The sequence below is a fragment of the Gadus morhua genome, chromosome 10 (assembly GCF_902167405.1).
Source record: "Gadus morhua chromosome 10, gadMor3.0, whole genome shotgun sequence".
NCBI lineage: Eukaryota > Metazoa > Chordata > Actinopteri > Gadiformes > Gadidae > Gadus > Gadus morhua.
In genome coordinates, this window is record NC_044057.1 from 25631211 (window position 1) to 25657783 (window position 26573).

Genomic DNA, 26573 nt, shown 5'->3' on the forward strand with positions numbered 1-26573 from the left:
ATGGAACTTTGAGATTCTGTCTCAGATGTCCTAAACTGTGTTTTCTGCAGAATGGGAATTGTCTTGGCATGATTTTAAAACGGTGTTGATGCTAGCCAGCGAGCCTTGTTAACCATCCCCGCTTAATGTATCCCCCTATTCTGACGCTGGCCCCTCTCATTCTCCGTGCCAAAGGAACTACTTGTTATGTTTAATGGACAACACACCGGGTGAATGTCGTTTTATGGAGAGCATCCCCTTTGAGGTAAACCTTGAAGAAACATCGCAGTGAGGCCCTGCGAAGGTTTACAGTCTGAAATTGATACCTCGATTACAGGCCCGTCCTACAAGGCTGTTGTTTTAGTTCTGCTTGTACACGTTTAACAAATAGGCCACTCAGTTGGAAACAAACGCCTCTCCTGAGTTCTCAAACACCTGCTGTCTCCGTGTCAAACGCACTCTTAAGGGGACGTTGCTTAACTCAATGCAGCATAACAGCAGTTACTCTGGCAGGGACTGAAGAATGTAAAAGACTAACAACTAATTCAGACCGGAAAGTACCCGTGTCGGGTTTTAGTTTTTTCCCGGTTCTGGACTGATGCCACATGAACTCAGAACACAGCCTCAGCGGTGGGCCGTGTTGAAGCAGAGTGTGGCGTCGGTCGGCCAGCGAATCAGCGTCACATGTCGGCCCGAGCCGGCCGGCTCTCGGGGGGCTGATTGGACTATTATTGACGGACAAGAAAAAAAACGTCTGCTTTCTCACTCTGGTCAATCAAATAAATGGCCCCCAAGGTGGGGGGCCTGGCTACCTAATAGGCTCATCAGGGAGAGGGAGGCCGCCGATGGGGGGAGGGGGGGGAGGACACGACCTCTGCCCCCTCCGCTGCTCCACCCTGTCCCGACCAAGGACAGGTAGATCGCTCCCAGGTGGCCGATCGGCAGACGAAGGCGTCGGGTATCGAGCGAAGTCTTTGGTTTTCTTCTTTCTATTCATCGTTGGAAGGATCATTTTCTTTCTTCCTCAGTTAGATGGAGAAGCCTTAAAGGATGATCTTATTATTATTCTCGGATGAGCAGGTTTCGTTTTCTTTCTTGCTCTATTTTATTATTTTTCTGACTGTATTTTTTAACTGATATTTGTAGCTAAATTGTAAGTGAAAGATTTAACCTTTTCAGGACTTTTTTTTTGCTGTTAAATTTACATTTTGGACACATGGTTATAATTTGTGCCCCAGCTACACGGTGACATCACCTTTCTGAAAAATAAAATTAGCATTTGAAGGTTAACCGGGGCTCTTATTACTTCAAACCAAACATGACCTTGTTCACCGGTGAGAGGAAAATAATTTGCGTCACGTCAAATGCGATTTTCCGCCGCACCGCTGACGATAAAACCGTTTCTCTCTGCTTCTGCTATCAACATGAAGTCCACACTTTTCAAAACATCTGCGTGTTTCCTTGAGAGACGCGGTGCCCTCGATGTGTCAGCGCTGCCTTAAACTATCACTCCACGACGGTGGATCGTCAGGTCGGCTCCTGCAGTGCTTGTGATCTACAGAAGAGGTTGTGTGAGGGTCAGCGAAGGCATGGCGCAGAATAGCACACATCTTTAGCCTGCCACTGGAATTAACATGCTGCTCATGATTGACTTTGGTCCGTATATAGTACGGTACGTTATATATCTTTAGATTTAGAACTCGGTACTCGGCAAACAGCTTTGGCCTTCCCTGTGGATTGCAGTTCTCTACCTGTACAGTCACTCCACCGTATTTTATTCGTTGGCTCACGTGGGTTTTACTGAGGAACACAAGAAAGGATAGGTGTTGTTGGTCTAACTGTCTTGGCTGCCCGGATTCTTGTCATTCATTTCTGAAGGAAGAAACAGTGTGCACTTCAGAGGAGTTTGACACCCTTCAGTGAAGATAGGCTCACAGGAATGCACAGGAAAATGCTGACAACTTCAAACACATCCAATCACACACTCACACTTGCACACAACTACACCTACACCTACACACACACACTCACTGACAGACACACTCACACCTACACACACACACAAACACACACGCGCATGCATGCACGCACACACAGAGACCCAAATAACCTAGAAAATAAACGCGGAAGAAAACTTTTGGGGCGGGGGAAGTATGCGTTAAACATGGCAGCTTGCTTACAAATGAATCAGCGATGCGTTCCGGAGGTTGTTTCTATTAGTTTCTTCCCCCTCCACCCCTCCCCGCAAGATTTCGCAGCAAACACTGTTGTTGTTTATCTTTCTGCACAATCATTAATCTTTGAAGAGTCCAACGAGTTGATGCGGTAAACAAACGAGTCTAATTACAAATGATATAATTACAAGTTATCTATCAGCCACCCATCCCGCCACTTTCGGCTCTCGACTCTGCAACTTGTCCGGCGCCACCGCCGGTGTTCCGCGGAGCGTGGCGCGTTCAATTTGTTATCCTGCCAAAACAAACCTTCACGGGGGCTTGACGGCGGAGTCGGAGCTGACGTCTCGGAGATTACCGCGCCGCCGGTCACCGCCGCCGCCCCCCCGCCCTCCGTTCCACTTCCTCCAGACTGTCCTCCAGCGCGGAGTTCCAGTGGCTCTCAGCGCCTCGCTCCGAGGGCCCTACAGGGTGTGTGACCTTCCTACCCCGTCGTCTGCCGCCTCCCCCCTAACCCCCGCTGAGAGGGACGCCGTCCTGCCGCCACCGCCACAGCCGCTCGGGGTGAAGCGTGCGTCGGCGTGATGAAAAACAACCACGGCCGCCTCTGTTTGTTGCACAGGGTTGTTCATTCATATCTGCGCTCCGGTTTTATATTACCGTGTGTAATTACTTTCCTCCTCGGCGCTACACTACTGCTGCTTAGCATTCAGGTTATATCCTGACTCCATCGGAATGCTCTCTGTTTTGGAAGGGATGGGTGCACGGCTGGGAGTTCTGAAGGCCCCGATGGTAGTGTGTGGTGGGGTGGATTGAAGAATGGTCTGTGTGTGTGTGTGTGTGTGTGTGTGTGTGAGTGAGTGTGTGTGTGTGTTTGTGCGTGTGCCGTCACACAGTATGATAACCCTGATATGTTTAGCTCCACCATTAACTGGTTTCTGTCAGGAGCTAGCTTTGTAGTCTGGTTCAGGTGCTTTCTATCTTTCCCTAGTGGCGATGTCCATTCTGCACGTTTTAAATGTTAATGTTAGCGGTAACCGTGATATCTGTGGACATGCTTTTATTTCCTTATCTACTTCTTCTTTTTTCCCCCCTGCAAAACAGAAATTGTCAGGTCCTTTCAGACAGGATGAAGAACACTTCTGCTCCCGTCGTCGTCCTGCCCTCCAGGGTCAATGATATTCACCTAGCTGCATTAATCAGCCAGCAATTTTGCCCAAGAGTTTTAATGTCTTTCTAATCACCTCAAACAGCAGGCTCTGGCTTATATTTTGGAGAAGCGGCTCAGGGCACTCAATAAACGCCGACAGCGCAGAGATCCTTCTCCCCAATCTTGTTTCTGTCTCGGTCAAGGTTAAAGATTTTTGGAGGGGGTCAACTGAACTCATTATCTCGGGTTATGAAGAATTGCCTGTTCTGTGGACCTTCGTCTTAACGCCGCTAAGTAATATAGTAATATGCAGTTCACAGATACAGTGCACAGTGATATGCTGAAATATACTTTTTTTGAATCACTAGTTGCAGTGGTTCACTTTATTTATGCCGAGGCTTTCATCGTGTTCTGCGCTCAGAGTTCTTCTTTGCAGAGTGCTTCAGAGGGATCAATAAATCATAGAATTCCAAATAAAAAATAAAATAACTCTGAAACATTAGCTTGATAAACAGCGCAGCTATTAGATAGCACAATAAGGTGCATGGGACAGGAGCGGAGATAATGCAGCTTCAAACACTAACAGAGTATTTTCGGTTCATTTGAATTGTAGTCATTTGCAATGAAGTTAATACTTGTAAAACATAACTTGATATAACATCAGGCAAGGCAATGAATTATGTGTTAACATCCGCAAACAACACAGTCATTAGTAGCAACGGTATTCCTACCATTCACACAAAGTAAAACGTGGGTTAAATATAGTACATCGTACCTCGCTTTAACTTTTGCACCGTTAAATCGAGAGGCAGAATACAAATCGCTCCCGCTCGACAAGTCTTTCCCCTGTTTTACCTGTTGGAGGAGATTAAAATAGCGCACCCAGCAGATGTGTCAATTATTTGTATTTTCATGTTTTGTCCGGGCGCAGTAATGACACCTTGGGGTACAATAATAAACAAATTAAAATGTGAAATGCATGAAATTAAATTGTGATTACGGGAGCAGGAAGAGGATTGATCCTTGTATAATGAAAAGTGTTTGTTGACGTTCTTTATTTTTTTTGCGCGCCAGCCAGACAGACTAGCTCAGGCGCTCGTTTACGTGCATGTGTCTTTCCGTGTGTGTGTGTTTGTGTGTGTGTCGGAGTGTGTTTGCGTCTATCGGGGAACTCTTTGCATCCACATTCGTCTGGATGCGGTGATTGTATGGGTGAAGGGGAGGGCCGTGCCTGACTCAAGGCGGCGGGGCTGTCAGTGATGGAGCCAGCGTGTGGAGGTGGCTTGTTGCTAATTAGCTCTCCCAGCACGCCGCTCTGGCGCTGGGGCAATCATAGCATGAGGGGTGGGGAGGGGTGGGGGATGAATATGGAACAAGAATTAGAGACTTTGGCTCACTTACTTGGCAGGTACTCAGTACTTTATGTCAGTATGCACTGTGTGTTTTTTTTTGTGTTTTCTACACACAGGTTTTTTGTTGGTGGTTGTTGTTGTTTTATTTTACATCAGGGTGTCATTGATCCAGTCAGGGTTTGCGGAGATAATGGCTCTGCTACTTTCTGCCGTTGTCGTGTTCCTCCTGTTGTGTTGTTTTTGGTCTTTTGCGCTTCCCTTTGTTCGTCTTATTCTCCCGTTTGTTTCGGCGTTCTTGTTAAAGCGTCACGCGCCCAGGCAGCACGCCGTTTGATGGAGGAGCTTCTGATCATCCAGATTAGATCAGTGTTGTCTCGCGCTAAGCTAAGCGATACCATCGTACCGCGAGTGCGGCCATTGTGTGCGCATGAAAAGGCACCAGCAGCGCGGATCAACATATATATATTTATCTATGTGTTTGGTGATTGATGATTTTTCTTTTACTACAGTGTCTTACATCATAAATGACGCCCAGCTCGGCCGTGTTAACAAAACCTTTATTCCAAATCATAAACAATGATCTAACATTATACGAGAAACATAAAAGGCTTCTTCATGCTTCATAAGTGAAACAAAAACAACGAGCACCAGATGCAAAGAACAGATCCAAGCGTGGCTGTCATCACGCACACAGCCATGTGGACGTGCACGTTAACACGTTGGCGCACGCTGCAGCACGCTCCTCTCCGGTTTCACGTACAGTTCTGCTGCTTTCCTCCACATGAATGCATCATATTTAACAAGCAGCTCCTGTTCCTCCGTCTCTGTCTTTGTGTGTTACCGTCCCTGCCGTGCATTAGCCTGTATAGCCGTCCCCGACGCGGTGTCGGATGAGATTCACGCGGTCTGTTTACGCCCCGTTGCCGAGGCGCCCAGGAGTCCCAGGTGTCTCGCAGCACCTATCGGTGTCCATGGATATTAATGCATTTTAATGACCTTTGCTATAAATAGCTGCTGAGGTGCGTTCATTAATTCCTTCTGAGCGCCTGACGGTATCATGTTCAACACACAGCGCCGTCAAAACTAATTAAGCAGCGGGGACAGATTGGATTTGACTCGAGATAATGTGAATCAAACTGGATTACATGTCTCGTAAGAAAAGTTCTGGATGCGTGTGTTGTTTTGTTGTGTTGCGATTCACTCAAGTAGGCAATGTTCAAAGTTTCAAAGACGCAGGCCATAATACGCTGGAGATTGCGGTTAGCCACTTGGGTCCAATGTCCGATAGCTATGCGTTCCTTTGCGTTTCTACATGAGAACACTCATTTCTTGTATCAATTCCGCGTAACCAGAAAGCACAACCTGATATTCTGCTTGTATGTGTGTGTGTGTGTTTTTGTGTGTGTGTGAGCGCAGACACGTGTGTGTGTGTGTGTGTGTGTGTGTGTGTGTGTGTGTGTGTGTGTGTGTGTGTGTGTGTGTGTGTGTGTGTGTGCACGCGTGACTACAAGGGTGTTCATGTGTGTGTGGGAGCCATCCAATTAAGCATGGCATTGATTTATAGCCCCGGTACTGTACGGGGTTCAAGGGTTCCATTGTGTTTAAACAAAGCGCAGAGCGTTGACTTTGGGAAATGGTCCTGAGTGCAGCAGAACCGGCCCCATACTTAAACCCTGCACTCCACTATCCAATATTGCTCCATCACTAAATAACCAGCTCATTAATTAGATAAGAGAATGGTGGTGTTAGGTTGAACGCCGCTGCGTTTGTATCAACCTCGTACACACACACACACACACATACAGATACACACTAGGGCTGAACAATTAATCAAATCGAAATCGCGATTTTATAGAACGCGATGTACAAATCGCAAAGGCGAAAAAAATGACTGAAAGTGTTATTTGTTGTGTGTTTTTATTTTCAATTTTTTGGGGGGGTTGTTACTGTTACTGACTGGAGATCATTACGATTTAGATTTATTTTACAATTCAATAGTTAAATAAAGATGTCATATCAATTAATCTCAACACATCGGCCTGTCCTAAAGGAAAGAGCAGTTTATATGTTGACTGCTTCCAATGTTGTGATGGTCATACTAATGATTTATTGTTTTTAGTGAATAATACAGAACATAAGGAACTTAATAAATTAAAAAAACGCATATTAATTCGCAATCGCAATATTGGTCACAATAATCACAATTCGATTATTTCCCCAAATCGTTCAGCCCTACACCTGCATCCTGTCCTTGATGCATAGGTAAGACTTAAATCATCGATCTGGTGTGAAGGAGGAAATAAAACGGACATTCTTTATTTGCCAATGTTCTGGCCGTGTGTTTTATTTAAGAGTACAAATAGGCCCAAATAAATTGAGACATTAGCTCGGACGCAGCGGGTGCTGCAGGCGAGTGTTGGGGAGAGCTGCATGTGGGGTGTATTGTGTGCCATGATTGTCATTCCTCTGGAAGTCATTCATTCCAGCGCTGGACTGATCAGTAGTAACCGATGTTATGCACTCCACGTCGCTGCTGGAGATCAGTGTTCAATGATGAGGATTTGTGTTTCATAAAAAAAACGTGTGAAATAACGCAATCTGACCTCCATACCATGATTGGCACGCTCCTCAAGCCTGGAAAACAAATGGAAGATATGAGATTTGACTGGAAAACACGTTCGAGTCAATCGCCCTTGTGTTCTCAGCGCCCACTCGTGACTCAAAGATTTACTTTTGAAGGTTTTATCCTATTTATTTTAGAGTTAGATAGACAGGAAGGTACGGGAGACAGAGGGGCGGACATGCGGCAACGGACCAGGGCAGGAATCGAACCCGGGTCGCTGCGATCGGGACTGAGCCTTAGTGGTACGCCTTCTGACCGGTGAGCCACCGGGACGCCCCCCCCAGTCGGGATTCAAGCGATGTGATTTATTAAAAACACATCCGAATTGGACGGGAGGGTTTTTGGCCTGGAGCTTTGAATAGCGGTTCGACACACGTCCGTGTACACGTCCGAGTCGCTGTGGACGAGCCAACGTCTGCAGGAAGTCTGCCAGGAGTCTGGCGCTGTTGCCGTACCCTGGTTGGAACAGCAGGGGTTAATATCACATCTGTTGCTAGGGCACTGGCGGGGGGGATTTACTGTGCCTCGCTAAGCCTCGCTGGGGGACACAGAAGACATCAGGCTCTGCCTCCCCCTCTCCCCCCCATCTTCATCCCTCAACCTCACCCCTCACCCCCGGCCAGCAACCCTGCAGCCCTGCAACCCTGCAGCCCTGCAACCCTGCAGCCCTGCAACCCTGCAGCCCTGCAACCCTGCAGCCCTGTCATGGAATCACACGATGGGATTGATCCTATGTCCTTCTGTGTGTCTGTAACAATTATAACTTCTCTCTCTCTCTGTCTGTCTGTCTGTCTGTCTGTCTGTCTGTCTGTCTGTCTGTCTGTCTGTGTCTCTCTCTGTCTGTCTCTGTGTCTCTCTCTGTCTGTCTGTGTCTCTCTCTCTCTCTCTCTCTCTCTCTCTCTCTCTCTCTCTCTCTCTCTCTCTCTCTCTCTCTCTCTCTCTCTCTCTCTCTCTCTCTCTCTCTCTCTCTCTCTCTCTCTCTCTCTCTCTCTCTGTGTCTGTCTCTCTCTCTCCCCCCCCTCTGTCTCTCTCTCCCCCCCCCTCTGTCTGTCTCTCTCTCTCCCCCCCTCTGTCTGTCTCCCTCTCCCTCTCTCTCTCTCTCTCTCTCTCTCTCTCTCTCTCTCTATATATATATGTATATTATATCCATCATCAATGTAGTAGCTACTTAGTCACATTGGTAAACACATGTCTCACAATGGTTATATTACATCACACGCTCTCTGATTGTGTGTTCATGCGGTGTAATGTGGTGATACGTAGAACACAATGAAATGCCTTGAATGCAATCGCCTCACAGATGCCCTGTTTTCTTCTTCCCTTTTCTCCCCCCCCCCCCCCCCCCCCCCCCCCCCCCCCCCCCCCCCCCCCTTCAGCTCCGTGACACCAAATCTGTGGAGCACAACATTACACTGCTGCACTTCCTGGCCGAGCTGTGTCAGGAGAAACACCCGGAGATTATGAGTTTCCCCGATGAGTTGGAGCACGTGGAAAGTGCCAGTCGAGGTACGTGTCGTCTGTTTAAGTGCCGGCCACACAGGGCGGGTTGTCACTCGTGGTTGCCCTGTGCTGGTATGATGCTGTTGCATTCTGGGGGAGGTTCTGCATGGAGGGGTCACATGGTACAGCCCTTACCCTAGGTCTCCATACGTTTACGATGAATACATGTACATCGTGGAAGCTGCTGTTCACACCGATGTGATATTTGGTCAAAAACAGGCCAAACACATTAGTTGCTCACTTTTTTGTCTCTTATTTGATATTACTGTAATCTTATTAGTTTTACTCTGACCATCAACAAACAAATCATAATTTATAATTAACAATCAGGGTAATTGCTATCGGGCTCAGTTTGTTCCTGCCAACTTCACAGTGGACTTAACGTGTTTCAGCGTCACTGTTACATCCACAGTTATCAGTTAATTGGGTAGGACTGGTAAATTGTTGCCATTTGGAAGAGGAAACCAAAAGAGGCAAACAAAGACTAAGCGCAAACAAACTCACTGAATTAACTTGAAACACGTCGGCTTCATAGAACATTGCGCGTGTGTGTGTGTCTTTAGTGTGTGTGTGTGGGAGTGTGTGTGTCTCTACGTGTATGTGTACCTCTGTTTGTGTCTGTGCGCATGCTCATCCAAATAAGGTTGCTTTATACGGAATTTTAGACATTTGATTTACCTGGAGGATGTATTTGTGCTGATAGTCAAATAGTTTAAGCAGGGCAGCGGTAAATCAATAAATATGACCCACACATTCTCCACCCACTGCAGTGTCATGCACTGGGTGCGTTTGGATCCTACTCCAGTGTTTATGAAATGTGTCTGGTATTCGGGGGGGGGGGGAAGGCAGTGCTGGGGCCTTTGCAGTCTAGCGAAGCAAAACCCATCTGGCTTAGAAAGGGAAAGGCAATGATGCCCTGCAGCCCCCCCCAGCCCCCCAAGCCCTGCCGCTGCAGGTCGTCCAGTCTGCTGCAGAAGCACAATGACATCTCACTAAGTTATTTACATAAAGTGGGATATTTATGTCAGAGTCTTGAAGTGGTGTCGTAAGAAATGGAGACGAAAAAGGCAGTAGTGTGAAGTACAAGGTCGTAGTGAGACTAGACTACTAGCCTAGATCTGTACTGACAGATCTATACAACGCAATCACACGGTTCATATTGACCCCAGTGATTGCGTTGTATAGGGTGTCCACTTGACACTGTTGTGGCATGCAGCGACCAGTTGAGCTGGTATCTAGACATGAGGAGGTGAGGTCAACATGAGGTTTCATAACCAGTTGACCTGGTATCTAGACATTAGAAGGTTAGGTCAAGATGAGGTTTTAGTGACCAGCAATCACACGGTTCATATTGACCCCAGTGATTGCGTTATATAGGGTGTCCACTTGACACTGTTGTGGCATGCAGCGACCAGTTGAGCTGGAATCTAGACATGAGGAGGTGAGGTCAACATGAGGTTTCATAACCAGTTGACCTGGTATCTAGACATTAGGAGGTGAGGTCAACATGAGGTTTTAGTGACCAGTTGACCTGGTATCTAGACATTAGGAGGTGAGGTCGACATGAGGTTTCATAACCAGTTGACCTGGTATCTAGACATTAGAAGGAGAGGTCAACATGAGGTTTCAGCGACCAGTTGACCTGGTATCTAGACATTAGGAGGTGAGGTCAACATGGGGTTTTAGTGACCAGTTGACCTGGTATCTAGACATTAGGAGGTGAGGTCAACATGAGGTTTTAGTGACCAGTTGACCTGGTATCTAGACATTAGGAGGTGAGGTCAACATGGGGTTCCTGCATTGAAACAAGCCCCTCTTCTGCTGGAACTCAATGCTGCTCTGAATTAGTGCCCTAGCTGACCTGACTCTACAAGCTAAACACGCTAACCGGATCATTTCAGGGCCAACCCTAGGTTAATGGTGGGTTAGCACCCATACCACCCAGTTCTGCTGCTTTAGGAACTGCTCGGGAGGGTGATTCTGTGAAGCCTACTCGAAGCCTGAACCTTGTTATGTGTAAGGCTGGTTTCTACTGCATGTAATCAGCACCAATAAAATAAACAGACAGGATAGGAAATGATATAAAGGTAGTTGGATAGATTGATGTAGAGACAGATAGGTCGAGGGATATATAGAGAGACAGACAGACAGACAGAGAATGAGATACCAGACTAGAAACAGGCTGATAGATGGATAGACGGATGAAAGGACAGATTGAAAATAAATCCAGCATTGTGTGTGTGCCTTGTTGAAGTAATCAGTTCCTATAAACAGCCTGTGGCACGGGCACAGAATCTCTGATTGTTGAGTCAACAACCTGAAGGGTGTGTGTGTGTGTGTGTGTGCGTTTGCGTGTGTGTGTGTGTGTGTGTGTGTATGTGTGTGTTGATGCTGAAGCTGCCGATTCAAATGTAATCACAAGGCGGTCTACCCAGGTCTGAACCTGCACCCTTAACATAGGCCGTTAATAGGTGTAATCAGCTAAGTCTCCCCTCGCTTTGTCCCCGCCTCTGCTTCCCCGCGCCCTGATTGGACAGAAGCCTTTCATCGTGTCACTAATTGTCTGGATCACAGCGGTAACCTCACCTGGTGGCATCACAGTCAGCCCGACCAAGGCGTCTGATCTCCTCGGGTTGACGCGTGATGCAGCCCCGGTCAGACTAATGGCGCGCGTCTTTTTGGGAGATGTCTTGGTCTTAATGAAGATGATTGCTACTCCATTCTAACGACGTTATGTCTTACGTTGTCACTGGGGGTCGAGTTGTTCACCTCGACATTCTCCGGTAATGTTCGCCGGATTTAATAAGCGCACCTTTAACATTTTACACTTTTGTATGATTGCATTAGTTGCCTTCGCGTGTCAGCTACCCGTTTGATCCCTACGAATGTTGGCAGTCATTAGCGGTTTTACAAAGGCAATGAAAGTTTCGGGTCCGTACGGTATTTCAATGTTATCCTGTTTGCGCTTTGTTTTGGTCTCGGGCCGGGGGAAGTGTTCCACTATCACGGTTCTTCCTGGATTCTTTTGACAGCCTGAGTTATCCCAGTGAAACCAATTGTCTGGCCCACTCAGCGGGCCTCCGACTGGCAGCAGAGCGCAGGGTGCAGTCCTATTTCAGCTAGAGGTCAGAAGGAGCTGGAGCCACGCCCGGCACTCAGAGTGCCTCTGTTAGGAGTCTCTGTGGCTCTCCCAGGACCCGGCTATCATCAAAGCCTACCTGTATCAAGGTCACTGCTAATTAAAATCCACAGGATTACCCAAAGAACCAGGGGCAGGAGAACGCTGCGAGCGGGATGGGACTGGGACTAAGGGAATGGCCATTAGGACAGGTTCTGCTCTTCTTTGCCGTGTTTTCTCTTTTGCTTTTTTTGCTTTTTGGGCTGGAAGACACAACCGTAATATATTTGCATTTATTCATTTAGCCAGACATTGTTAGCGACCTACTTTGGAAGTCAGGTTGAAAACATTTGAAACGTTGAAAGCATGTGTTCCATGTTGAGGCAACTGCAGATTAACACTGCGAGCAAATGTGTTAAAATATTCCAGAAGCAACTCGATACAAATGCAGGAGATGCAGGAATCAAAAAGTTGGGGTTATATTCAGAGAAGGCAAACATTGCACCAATTGTGTGATTACGACTGAAACAATAGTGAACAGAGGTTTTATTCATTGAATATATGTGAGAAACTTCAGTTAGTCCTATTTTACTCATTTCAACCCCTTTTCTTTTTTCATATAACGAATGTCAACAGTAGTTATACAATGTGTGTGAACGCAATCTGACATTGCAAACCTCTCATTGTCCCCTGATTATTCAAACCTCATGCCACCACAATAGAATCTGATTAGCATGCAATCACCTCATTGGACGCAAAGTACGCAAAACAGCTTTGGACTCTTTCCTGGCCTTCTCAAGCGTTATGTGACTACCAACACACGAAGAAGACATTAATTATGACAGTTGCATACTTGCATCTGTTCAGTTAAAGGCAGAATATGTAATTAATTGACTATACTAGATCTTAAAATGACCATGATATGTCATCATAAATGATGGAAGTTTGTTGCTAAAAAATGCTACAGCCAGTTTGCTATCCTTTTAACTTTGGGTTCTTGTGTGTTATGAGTCATGAGTGTGTTATTATTTACTCAGAGTACCCCTAGTGGCCCGCTTGAAACAACAGCACAAACACAGCTCTGTAGCCATGGAGACAAGCAACAAACCAGATCGAGATAAGAATGTTCTGGGTCCCACCTGACAGAGTGAAAGCTCTCTGTAATAATGTGTATTGAGACTGCAGAACCCATTTTGTACTGCACCTTTAATCTTCAAGCTTTTTTAAATATTTCTCGGCTGGCAAATTCACAGACTCAAACAGCATGTTAGAATTTATTGAAGGACATATAAGAGATAATTTATCAATCAATCTGTAGCTTTTAGCTTAATAAAAGTGATTGACCGTCTATCTCCCTCATGTGTGTTACAACAACTGGGGCGCAGTCCTTTAAATGTTTTGAGCTGTGTCACGATACATGTAGCCCTACGAGTCACTATGTGGTGCGCCAGCCATGAACCGTGGCAGACATGTAGCACGCTAGCCGTGGAATCTGCTGTGACAGCGCATGCTGCATGCTAGTCCTGCCTCGTGCTACACATGTTACATGCTAGCTACGTTGCAGGCCCCCAGTGAAGACGATGAACCACCAAAGAATAAAAAGCACATGCTTTTATTCTCCTGCCAAGGCTCCTCCTGCATCCTGCTGTTGAGGCCCTGCTGTGTTTTAGTGCATGTTGCGGCGCCGTGTTTTAGTGCACGTTGCAGCGCTGTGTTTAAGTGCACGTCGCGCCGTTGTGCTGCTCTTCTGAGACTCCACCTCGCTTTAGCCCGTCCCCCCCCTCCTTCCCCCGTGCTCCCGGCTCAGAGGTCGGCCTTCCTGCTAGTGCTGAGTGAGTCGCTCTGGGACGTTTTGCAGTCCTAACCACCCCCCACCACCCTCCCCACCAACCCCCCCACCAACCATGTTTTCTGCCTGGCGCTCACAGCTGCCTGGTGCTTGCGTATGATAATTAAAGATTGATAATTTCCCCCGGGTGCAGACAGTGCAGGGATAAAGACTTGAAGTTAATTTCGGCTCCTGTGCAGAAAGGAACACACAAACCATAAAAATGTACATTGTTAGTTAAGCTTTTAATGGGGTCTGTGTTCACGTCGCCGCCGGCACTTCTTCGGTTCAGAGTGATACGGCGGGGTCTTCTTCTGGAAGCCACACGCGCCTTATTCGGCCTCCCAGACGATGACGTCTCCATGTTTGTTGTACGTCTGCATCTCGCCAAACCAAGGTCTCATGAACGTCCAATGGAGACCCCATTCACCGACACCAGAACATCGTGTAAGACGGACACGAGGAAGGAACTCACCACCCTGTCCCCACTCACCCGGCCTTCTCTTTGTTAAACGGACAATTAGATAGTGAGCTTATGGTTATTGAAAATGTAGTCTTTTAGCCACTATTTTCATACCCCTGACCTCATCGTTACGGCGTCGCACAGCCTTGAGAGGAGTGTCATTGGCCAATTTGCCTTTTTAAGTCTCCCCCAGAGATGAATATATGCGCCCGACAATGGCGGCTGAGCCTGTGCGGTGATTCCACTCAATCAGCGGAGCACTGACAATCCGTCTTGACAATATGGGAAAAAGCGGAAATATGACACAAATGTTCTCATAAATCTATTTAGTATAAAGCATAGCCAAGGGCAAAGTACTTTGGAGCCTGTGAGAGAAGAAAATGGAGAGTGGGGGGGGGGGGAAAGGGAGAAGTTGAACTCTGAGGATATTAATACCGCTGTGAATATATCTATTATCCACATTCATTTCCAAGGCACTGCGGCATAATAAAGCAGGGCCCATTTCCCATTTAAACTCCTCACAGTACTTGGCTGTGGGCTGTATTACGTAGACAAAATGCCCCTCCGGATCGGTTGCAACTCGGCTATGAACATTTGTCTTTGGTGTGAATGGAAGCTCAGAAAAACCGTTGCCGGGGAAGATACCCCAGCAAGACGTCCCAAGGAGGCCATCTGACTGAAGTCAGCTTCATAGAACGCTGAATGCACTCGCTATCAAAGACTTCCGGAATTAGCAGACTAATGTGTCATTCCTTTTGTGGTTGTACGAGGACGTACGACTGTGTGTGTGTGTGTGTGTGTGTGTCTGTGTGTGTGTATGTCGAGGTCGCGATCCCTTTAACGTAGATACATTACTTCCAATTACGACGAACATTGCGTATTCCGTATATTGTATGAAATTACAAACGCATTCATGAATTATTAGGGTTGATATTAATATGCATGATTGCCGCCATCTCCAACAACGTTATAATTGTCTGGCAGACATGAGCACTTAAAACGGTAAAAATTGTTTATTTATCATGATTGTGTTTTCCTCAGAATTAGTGTTGTTTGTGCGGGATAACAGATAGCAGGTGACAGGTGTTGAACTGCTGTCTGAGCAGATGTCCTCTGAAACCTTAACCTGTTATCAGAGATCCACAAACAATCTGATCTGGCTATGGAAACAGCTCATCAAACGTCCTACAATGCAACCTTAAACATTACAAAACATGGGTATGGATCAATCACAATTAGAGAGAACCCCCCCCCCGTCCACTTCACGTTTCTGTTCAGTAAACCCGGCTTACAAACGCGGTGGCTATAAGTCAAGTCCACTTTTCGTAGCTCACTGTGCTTGGGAATTGAAATGCCACAGCTGTCAAACTTAAGGGTTGCATGTTCCCTTCAGTTCCCTCTGCAGAGGAGTGACCTATATAGCACTCTACCTCTCTTTATCTGCGCTCCACATGCCTCGTGTCTGGGTGTTAACCGGAGATTGAGAAACACTGCAGAATGTCTGGGATTACAAAGAGTGTTGTACATTAGCTACAAACACACGCCCACACATGCAAGCACATGCACACACACACGCACACGCACACACAAAGACACACACATGCACAAAAACACACACACACACACACACACACACACAGCTTTGGATGGAGATTGACAGAACGATGGATGGATGGATTGCTAGATGGATCAAAAATGGTAGCACTTGAATGAAATGCCTTATCAAACCGTTAAGGCATGGAAGAGCACTGCGATGTTTTACGAAACATAAATCAGGGAAATGGTTATAATCACTAGATTGATACACTAAAGCCTTGATTGTTCCTGTCTAATGAGAAATAATGAATTGTAGATTGTGCTACGTGTGAGCGCTCAATCACCAGGGGAATAATTCAGTGCCGTCTTGTTTTCTGCAAAAACACAGATTTGTTCCTGCACTTCTCGGGCTAACTTGTGTGTACCTTGCTCTAAAGGTTTAAACAGCTGACAGAGACGAGTGTACAAACCCGCAAGACATAGCCATACGTTACTCTAATTTGCATAACTTTCATTACATGTTAGGCACATTGTATACACACACTCACGCATGCACACACACACACACACGCACATGCACGCACGCCACACACACGCATGCAAGTACATGTGCACACACACATACACACACGCACAAATTAAAAGCTAATACTGTCTGACAGTTAGTCTCACAATTCTCTTCCTCAACTCACTTCTTAATTCTCTATTTAGCCCTGCTTCCTCCGAACACGTATGCAGTGGTAGCCTGCGTCGTATCCATGAAGCTCACGGCGTTCCACTCATTTACATCACGACTTGAATGAATCATCGGCATTACCCAACGCGACAGTCGGCTGTACTTTGTGCTGTGGAAGCATTGTGTTCATGATGAGCGGAATAGGTTAATGAGCCCCTTTGTTTGGCCCTCCAGTCAACGCTTGCAAATGTTTCCGTTGTCGTCTGCTGTTGTTTTTCTGACGGCGATGCACACAACGCGGGTGTCAGATATGTATTTTGTACTGCTCACCACATTCTGAGCGTTTGTTATTGTTGTTTTCCGAAACATCGCCGCATCAATCAAACGCACTAGCATTAATGATCACCATTAAGGCGGCCATGTTGTTCTGGAAGATATTTGGTATGTGCCATCAATGGGTTTAGACATAGCAGCCGTGTGTGTGTGTGTGTGTGTGTGTGTGTGTGTGTGTGTGTGTGTGTGTGTGTGTGTGTGTGTGTGCGTGTGTGTGTGTGTGTGTGTGTGCGTGTGTGTGTGTGTGTGTGTGTGTTAGTGTCACAAACCACCTAAATTCTCTTCGGAGAGTGATTCTGCCCTGCATGATGTGTGGATTTGCGTGTATGTTAGTGCATGTGTGCGTGCTTGAGCGTGTAAATGTGTGTTGGCGTTCTCGCGCGTGTGTGTGTGAGTGCGTGCGTGCATGCATGCCTATGGATGCGTGTGTGTGTGTGTGTGTGCACATGAGGGCATGGCTGCTAATTTATCCCAATTGTAATATTTCTGTAAATGAAACAGATTCCTATTTTACATTTACATCTGGTTTAGCCCCGTGGTTTTCATGCGTACAGCGCTGAGCACGTTCACACAACAAAGACCTCTATGTGCTGTGCGTGCAGAAAACTATTTAATAAGACGCCCTTATATAAGGACATGAAAACCTAACTATTATTCAACACGTATGGAAGATTTTATAATTTATAGATCAAAGGAATAGATAGTAAAAAAATATATATTTATATATATATATTTTATGAAGTTGTATCAAGTATCTATGTGCAAAAATTACTGTTTTTCCACTTCAGAATGATGACACGCAGGTTTATAGGTAAATAAAATATATATGGCTTGTTGTCAACACGGATTCACATTTTGTGATTAATAATAAAAAATGTGCTAAAAGGTATTTTATTGTGCATGCGTTATGGCACACTAAATATTCCATGCAGGCAGCATCTCAGCCCGAGTCTATATCACAACGTTTCCACTGCATCACACATGCATTCAACACTATTTATTTTCGAATTAGGTCTTACTCTCCCCCTTTTTATCGTTTAAAAAGGCCCATTAGTCCAGTCAGCTGTCAGAACGGAGATTCTTTTAATTTCCCCACCTGTGGATTGAGCCTGGCTCAGCTCTTGGAGCATGAAAGGGAATCTCAGGAGTTAAGGTGTCCTGTCCAGTTCGGCAGGGTTGGCAGTGCGAGCGGACAGACTGTCGTGAGCAATATCAGCAGCAGAACACAGAGCTGTCCGGCTCCAACAGCCCGCCATGAGTGATGAGCTCTCCAGAGATGGCTTTCTCTTTTTTTTTTTTTGTTCTTTCACCTCCTGTCGGATGGGCAGCTCATTGAAAGACCACCCACCCTCCCACCCTCCCTCCCTCCCTCCCTCCCTCTCTCCCTCCCTCCCCCCTTCACTTCCTCATCCATCCTTCCCCCCTCTCCATCCATCCCTCCCCCCTCCCTCCCTCCCTCCCCCCCCTCCCTCTCACTTGGTCTGCGTTCCCGGCCCTTGCGTTGTCTCTTTGCTCAGAGAGTATGGATGTGGACAGAGATAGACACATGCAGGGAGTTGAGCCGTGCTGGTTAGCATGGGGATCCAGTCCCTGACAGCAGATTTCTATGAGAGTTGACAATGGGGCCGGGAATGAGAATAATGCTGTTTGCCAGGCTCGAAATTTTGCCTGTCACACGAGACCACTTGCCATGCCAGGAGGGTTTCATGGGTTGAGGTGGACAAGGAAGGTCCATTTAAAATGCATCTGTGCCTCGCTGTCTCCCTCGCTCTCTTACCCTCTCTCACTCTTCCTCTCTCTATCTCTCTCTCTCCCCCTCGTTATCTGTCTCTCTGGCTCTCGTTCTCTCTCATTATATCTCTCTTTTTATCTTTCTCTCTCACTCATTACAAGTCTCTCGTTAAATCTCTTTATCTCTCCCTCATTTCCTCTCTTCCTCTCTCATTTTCACTCTCTCTTTCTCTCTCTCTCTCTCTCTCTCTCTCTCTCTCTCTCTCTCTCTCTCTCTCTCTCTCTCTCTCTCTCTCTCTCTCTCTCGGTTTATCGCTTTCTGTAGCACTCTCTACATCCTTCCCTCCTCCTACTCTCCCTTTCCCTCTCCCACTCACGGATGTAGGAAAACAAGTTAAAAGGGATTCAGCATACTCCACGGTAACAAGTACCTGCAACGACAAACTATACAAAACAGTGCATTCATCAACAAATGTAGGAGTCATACTACTTTTATATGCTACCAATTCACGACCCAACATTTCTAGTGTGTGTGATATGCAGAAAAGACAGTACACTAACACAAAAATAACAAGATGGAGGAATATATAGATAGATTGATGGATGGATAGATGAACAGATAGGGTGAACTAGGTTGATGTTTACCAACAATGCAATCGCGTGTGTTAAGGAGAGCTGTTCCCTCCACCCCACGCCCCCACTGTCAAATCCCCAATCGTTCTATAATTGATGACTTTGGCATCAGTGAGGCTGAAAATATTGAAAGGATTTGTTTGTAAATTAAACTGTCAGTAATTGCCGCGTTGTGAGATGATGAGATTCTTAAAAGGCCCTTCCCCTCTAATGTGTACGTTGGGGAGATAAAGGCTAGGCGGGGGCTACGGAGCTGTGTCTCAGCAGCAGTGTTCAGACGCAGCGACGCCTCCTTCCTGCTCGTCTTCAGTCGGCACACTTATGTTTCAGGGCAGATTTACAGATTTGACCGAGAAGGTCAAGACGCATAGGCACCAGTGATTCCAGGTCGTGTTCATTTCCTCTGGGTTTGGGATTGGGCGATCCTGCCTGAGGGTGGCCTGGGATCCAGGGCTGAGATGGAATCAGGATTGAGGCTGTCTCTTGTCGCTGCACATCACAGCTTTCAGATTTGCCGAGCCTCTTGTTTTGATGCTCTCATCCCAACAGCTGACTTCATGTATTTATTTCCAAAGATAACCTTCTTAGGTTAATGCGCTGTCATAAAATAATCTTTAGAAAATATATTTATTTATTAACTTATTTTATTCAACAAAATGTATTTTAGTGAAATTACAGAGAAACAGTGTTGTTCATGTATTCCCACGAGCGGAAAGGTACCCCTTACTTCAGTCTTTTCATTTTTCGATCTCTCAAAAGACACGCCAGGCACAAATCCATGTTTTGCGTTTGCTCCACATCAACCCATAAAACGCCTGAAAGCCTGTCTTACTCACTAGTATTTACTCCATTCCACGCACATCACCTGAACAGCGCACCCGGTGCATAGTGCTTTCACTGTAAAACCAAGTCGCTGCTGTTTTGCAAACTGCAGACGTCTTTTACTGCTGACCGAGGCTGCAGCTCCGGCCTTTGTGCTGCTCTCTGTGTGTGATCAAACATAACGCACAAAGCGTTTGGATAGGTTTTTACCACCACGCGTATCGATAACCCGTCAGCGTGATGCTGCCAATAGGTTACAGAATCAGGGCAGGAAATAGTCGCTCTTCCCCCTGCGGTAATCTCCGCTCCCCTAAGATATGGCGCCATCGTGATAGTCCGATAACGATTTGCAAGGATTGCGTTGTCGACCGACTGCAATCTGGCGTTGTGTACGCACGCCGTCGGCATGTTTCATGATCTGCTGTTATTGATCCATATTTAAAAGCATGCACGGGTAAATAGCCTCATTCCAATGGTAATTAGGCCTTTCAGCATCGTACCACTCTGTCTGTCTCTTAATCCGTCTATCTTTCAATCCAAATAGTATCGATCCATCTGCCTGATCATCCCCCTATTCATCGATCAATCTATCTGTTTATCTCTCTATCTACAATATCTATCTATCCATCTATCCATCTATCTATATATCGCTCTATCCTCTATCTATCAATCACTCTTTCTATATATTTATCTATTTATTCATCTATCTATCTATCTTGTCCATCTCTATCTTTCACTCTATCTATCTATCTATCTATCTATCTATCTATCTATCTATCTATCTATCTATCTATCTATCTACAGTATCTATCTATTTATTGCTCTATCCTCCATCTATCTATTGCTCTATTATATATATATATATATATTTATCTATTTATTTATCTATCTATCCATCACTCTATATATCACTCTATCTATCTCCATCTCTATCTATTTATCTATTTATTTATCTATCTATCTATCACTCTATCTATATATCACTCTATCTGTCTCCGTCTCTATCTATTTATCTATTTATTTATCTATCTATCTATCACTCTTACATGTATCCAGCTATACATATATCACTCCATCTACCTATACATAATACATCCATCCATAACCATCCATAAATCAGGTGGTCCAGGTTTATCTTCCTGCTTCCATCGTGTTATCACACGATGTATGGGAGTGTTTCCCAGCAGGTCGCCCAGCCATGTGTGTGTGGATCTGACCCCAGGGGGACGTCTCTCTCCTGAGCCGGTGTTCTGGCCCCGGCATCACGCCGCCCCGCGCCACATCATCCTCCGCAAAACAAAAGCAGCCGTTTCTGCCGTGCTACGACGCGTGACATATCGTCTGAAACCCGAGCACGCGTGTTTCCAGAAGGATATCGACGAGACGCAAGGTTCCCAAACCTGCCACAGCCTCTTAGCCCTGGCAGCCTGTATCATGTGTAATAAATACAAAATGGCTTTCAGTCAACTTATCTTTGTGGCATCAGGGGGAAGAGGGCCTGGGGTCCATCTCCAACCCGTCACTCAAAGCCGCGCTCATTTTCATTGATCCACAAAGCGGGAACACGCGCATGAAATGTGTTTTAGGGTTGGATGTGGCGGCATTGTGGCACGGCTGCTTGTTTTTCATTTATTTCTGTATTTCAATGGTACCCCGCCTCCCACTCGCTGCCTTCATCTATTTCTGTAAGACCATGTTGTGAGTAAAAGTATTTGATAAGTCTGGATATTCTTCATCTACACGCTTTGCTTTTGTGGGTTGCACACCCTCCTCATGTGTCATCGGGGACAGGAATTGATTCTGGATACTAAATTGGGTCATTTTTTATGACGGGTGGTAATCAATATATAATTCTGAAAGCGCGTGCTGAGTCGCGTCCCGGCATGGCCGTCTCATAGGTGTTGAACGAGTCCTCTGGGAGCAGCGTTTATTTATTTATCTAGCGTAGTAAACGCACGTCACATGCACAAAGGCCGCCCCCGCCGCCAGCGCTGACGAATACCCCAGAGGGAGCGATGACATCATCGGCGGCATCCAAGGCAGTCCCAGCCCACAAAACCAGTCGTTCAGGAGGGAGGCGGCCGGTTGGGTCTGGAAAGTGCATGTGGAAAATAGTAAACACCATGTGACGTGTTCTCCAAACAACATTTTTGATTTCACGTATTGATTCATTTGTTTTCTATTTTCCGTTTTGTTAGGGTTTTTTTCCCCATGTGGGGGGAAGGTGCCACTGTGTAAACACACACACACACACACACACACACACACACACATACAGAGACACACACAGACACACACAGACACACACAAACACACACAGACACACACACACACAGAGACACACACAGACACACACAAACACACACACACACACACAGACACACACACACACAGAGACACACACAGACACACACAAACAGACACACACACACACGCACACACACACACAACACAGCATTCCTTGATACCACAGTATTGAGGTTGGCTGCGAGGCGTGTAAACCCTGCAGCTCTTCTTTGTGCCATCGGGCCACACAGTCCCTGGACTCAGACGGCACAGGGGAGATTTCCATCTCGTCCACGTTGTCTTTGTCACTTACAGCAATCTTTGTCAAGCGAATCTGTATCAAATAGAGATGGAGAAATAGTTTTTCTTTTCTTTTGAGTACACCACGCCAACTGTGGCATGTTTTTGCCTTCCTTCAGAATACAAAGCTCTCTGCCTCTCGTCCTCCCTGTCCTTAAGGCTTATTGAGTTAATTTCATTCAGCCAAAGTTGTTGTCTCCAAAATAAAGCGAGCAGGTCTGCAGCCTGACCTTCCTGCTGCATGGTCCTGCATGGTTGAAATTACCCCGCTCCTTTTGTTGAGTTCAACTCCGCGGTACAGAGCCGCACTTTGTGATCCATATTCAAATATTATTCAAATCAGATGCACCCCATTTGCATGTGAAATTGAGGATTTGAAGCCAGGTTGTCTGCATGCTGATCAGAGGAACAACCTCTATGGAACGAAGGGTTGAAATTGCGAAAATAAATTATACCGGGTATTAAAAATGATCCTGAATGGGCATATTCCATACTGGCAAATAGCCACGACAGACAGTTTTTTTTCTATTCCTGCGTTGCTAAAAATGAAGCTGATTTGCTGCAATCAGTCTGCCTAGGGCTGTCCGGTAGCAATCACATTCGCCCAATAATCAAAAGTAAGACTTTCCTTGTGTTGGTGCCACATTAAAGAGCTCCAGATGCTGACGATGAGCTGTGTTCACGCACAGCTCTACCTGTGAACCGACGTAGCGAGACACACCCGTTGCGTAAACACACCCGTGTGTAAACACCCGTGCGCATGTTAAATCACGATAAAACCCCTGAAACGTCTCGGTCGTGGCGTTTGCGCCGTCTTCAAACCAGCTAATCGAGTTGACAGCGCAGCGGAGAGGCGGGTCTGAGACCCTCTCCTTGCCTCGCCCGGCCGTGGCATACCGGCTGAGCCCCCTGCTCTTTGCACAAAAGGTCTGTTTTTATTCCACCTGCTGAAGCAGAGGTAAGGAGGGACCGAATCGATTGTTGCGGGCCAAATTGAGCCGAAGTCGAGCGGCAGGCAGCCACCAGATAAAGGCCGGGCGGGCGTCTGCTGTGTTTATCATCGGGTGGCCTTTTCTTTGTGTGCCACGCTGCCATTTTGATGTGTTAAGTCATAATAGGGGATCCACCGTTCTTTGGAGGGGCTGCCAATAAAATCGCAGACAGAAGGGATTATGTTTCATGTCTGCCCATTATTGTTTTCCCCTCCTCTCTGTTTGAGGGTCCCACGCCTCAAAGGTGTATGCCCTGCCTCCCAATCGTCTGGTTTGTGGAGGTCAACGGGCCGCGAGGAAGGTTTTATTGTGGGTATATATTGTGGTATAAACTCCTAGCTACCTCCGAAGGTGTCGTACTATCTGACCACTGCAACCAAACATTGTTCTCTGATTCTTCTTAATAAACCAAATTACATTCCGTTACTTCCAATGAAGGCTAGATCCCGGCGAACAGAAGAACCCCAGAAGACGGACGCCTAGCTCCAACATAAGATATTTCTCAGAAGAGACCTTGTCCCTTTTAGCCTTGCGCTTGACAGACAATAATACGACTGATGTGACGGTTTAGTGATGCGAGGAACAGCACACGCATGCATATTCTAAAGGCCTGTCTGAAGATAATAGCACAAGCAGACTCAATGTAAATAATACACCGTAGCCTGAATCACAACGTCTTACCGTCGTCGATTTGAACCGGCGGCCTGTGTTGCGAGGGGTTTGCGGAGACTGCCCGTAATTCCTTCCCTGTGATTGGTTGTTGATACCACTCGGCTGATGTGATGATCACTTAATGAAACCGCTAATGTGAAGTGGAGGGGGCGGGGGCGCGGAGCGGTGTGTGCATGTGTGGGGGGGGGGGGGGGGGCTGATGCTAATCAGGGTTGAGCTCTAAGGTGCTTCCAACCACGGCGTTCCCATGCCAGGCTACCTGTCCTCGCCGTCGTCAGAGCGAGAAGGGAATGTCATCGGCATACAGTGACACCTCATTAGCATAGCACGTGAACGAATCCCATAATGTGACAACACCGCCGTTGTTTTTTGTACTTGCGATTTCTCTTTCTCAATCGCTATGGTAACCGTTCCCTGACGCCAACCTCCGCTGTGACTGTTCATCCTTCTATATGATCTGACCGTACCACAAACTTTGTTTTTGTAGCTTTTGTTTACATTTTAATTAACCTGCATAATGAAGATTTAAAAAAAAAAATTGAGTTCTCGTGAGAATGTTAACCATAATGTTTACATCGAGTGAGACCTGGAAATTACACTTTCTAAGTGGTTTACTTAATGAACGCCGATTTTTCAATGCCTACCCCTTAGGAAATGATTTTCAAATGCATCCTGTGCATTTGAAAATGCAAAAGCCTAACGTGGAATATTTATTCTGTGTACATAATTAATCATATTCAATGATTGCTGTATAATCAGGGCAATGACAACAGCCGGAAAAGCCCGGAGCCGCTAGTTATTACATTTGGCTGATTTGCTGCAAGCTACAAACCCCTCTAGGTATAGCTAAATGCTAGCAGACATTAGGTCTGCCTTAGGCCACACAAAACTCAGTGCCAGAACACCTTGTCTATGTTCCCGACTGGAGCTTTTCTAAATCAATTGTTTAATAGCTTGCATCCAGAAAGGCCTTGCTTAAGGCACACAGTGGACCTGCTGATTCATTCTTCACCCAAGAATATGAATCATCGTATTTCTGGGTGAGATCGTGCATGCAGTGGTACGCGCATATAAATAGATCTCATTGTGTGTTTATATTATCATGAATGGTTTTATACGGGAGATAACATAGAAATGACACAATAATGGTACTCTTTATTAAACCCATTGTGAAATGAATTATCTTCATTTCACCCGTCCTTTGCTAGGTGCTAGGGAACGACTCATGGTGTAATGCCTTGCTCGTGGGCAAGGGTCTTCACTTGCATCTTCTGTGGTTCGGTAGGAATCCTAGCCTGGCTAACGCCAGACCTCATCTCCATCTACATTGAGATGTGGTCTGGGAACCACACGTTCATTTTCTCGTATTTGAGGCGTGGTTTACGATTGCCCGGAGCCGTTTATTGGGCGCTACGAATGTCTATCATATGAGTCTGTACGTAGCTCATAGCCAATCGTATCAATTACACCAGATGACGTATGTAGAGTGACAAAAATTCAATGAGGAAGAAGACGATGGGTGTGTTGAATAGACGTCGTCATCGTCTTGCCGTCCCTCCCCGTTCTGTGATTGGTTCCCTATCTCAGATGAAATTCGGATCCATGGAATCCAGGAAATGAAATCGCACGCGAGGCAGCAAGGGTCTACCCAGGCTAGGGGAATCCCTCGTGAACATGGGGAAAACAAACAAACTCCACTCAGAGTGGCCCCCCTCCCCTCCAGGGTTTGAACCCAGGACCTTCTCCCTGCTGTGGGACAGCAGTGCCCCCACCACGCCCCCCACAGGAATGTGTTTGAGATGGCACGCACACCCACGCCTCTTCGGTGGTCGTTCTCCAGGGACCACGGCGGATATGTAGATGAAAGCGCTTCGAGGACTCGTCCCGTATGGTGTCGGACACACCCAAAGAACAACAAATACGACGTGCCCCAGCTTGGAGTTTACTTTCTGCCTCCCCGGTGCGTCTGGGCTGCATCCCTGCGTGGGTCGATGCCTGCTCCAGGTATTCTCTTCCCATGCATTGGTTTTTGTCCTTCTCTGAGGCGAGAGCAGTATCTACACATCAGCATGAACTCATTTCCCGAACACCCACATTTTATCTGCAGTCTATCTGCAAGCCGAGTGTGCCCTCTGGAATTCCTCCCTGGCTGTAAGAAGCTGCACCCTTCGTGTTTTTCCTCGGGGACACGTCTGGGAGTGTGCTTGTAGAGGCTGGAGCCCAGCAGGTGGAGCGTGTCCTACACCGCTGGAAGTACTCCTGCCTTTGTCTCGGTCCACATCGACAGGTCTCGGTCGTGCCTCGTGTGTCAGCGATGCAGCTATGCAGGCGGCTGATCTGTATGAGGGCCATGAAAACAAGTAAATCAGCCAGTTAATTCCTCTCCAAACCCCAAAGTCTCATTC

The 26573-nt window shown here is 46.5% G+C and overlaps 1 protein-coding gene across 1 annotated transcript in view; it reads left to right on the forward strand.

Moving 5' to 3' along the window:
• Window positions 1–26573, forward strand: part of diaph2 (diaphanous-related formin 2) — a gene marked incomplete in the record, with an annotated part of 364953 nt that overhangs the window by 248157 nt on the left and 90223 nt on the right. Inside the window, 1 exon segment of the mRNA XM_030368457.1 lies at window positions 8655–8784. Within this exon segment, the coding sequence (XP_030224317.1) occupies window positions 8655–8784 (130 nt within the window).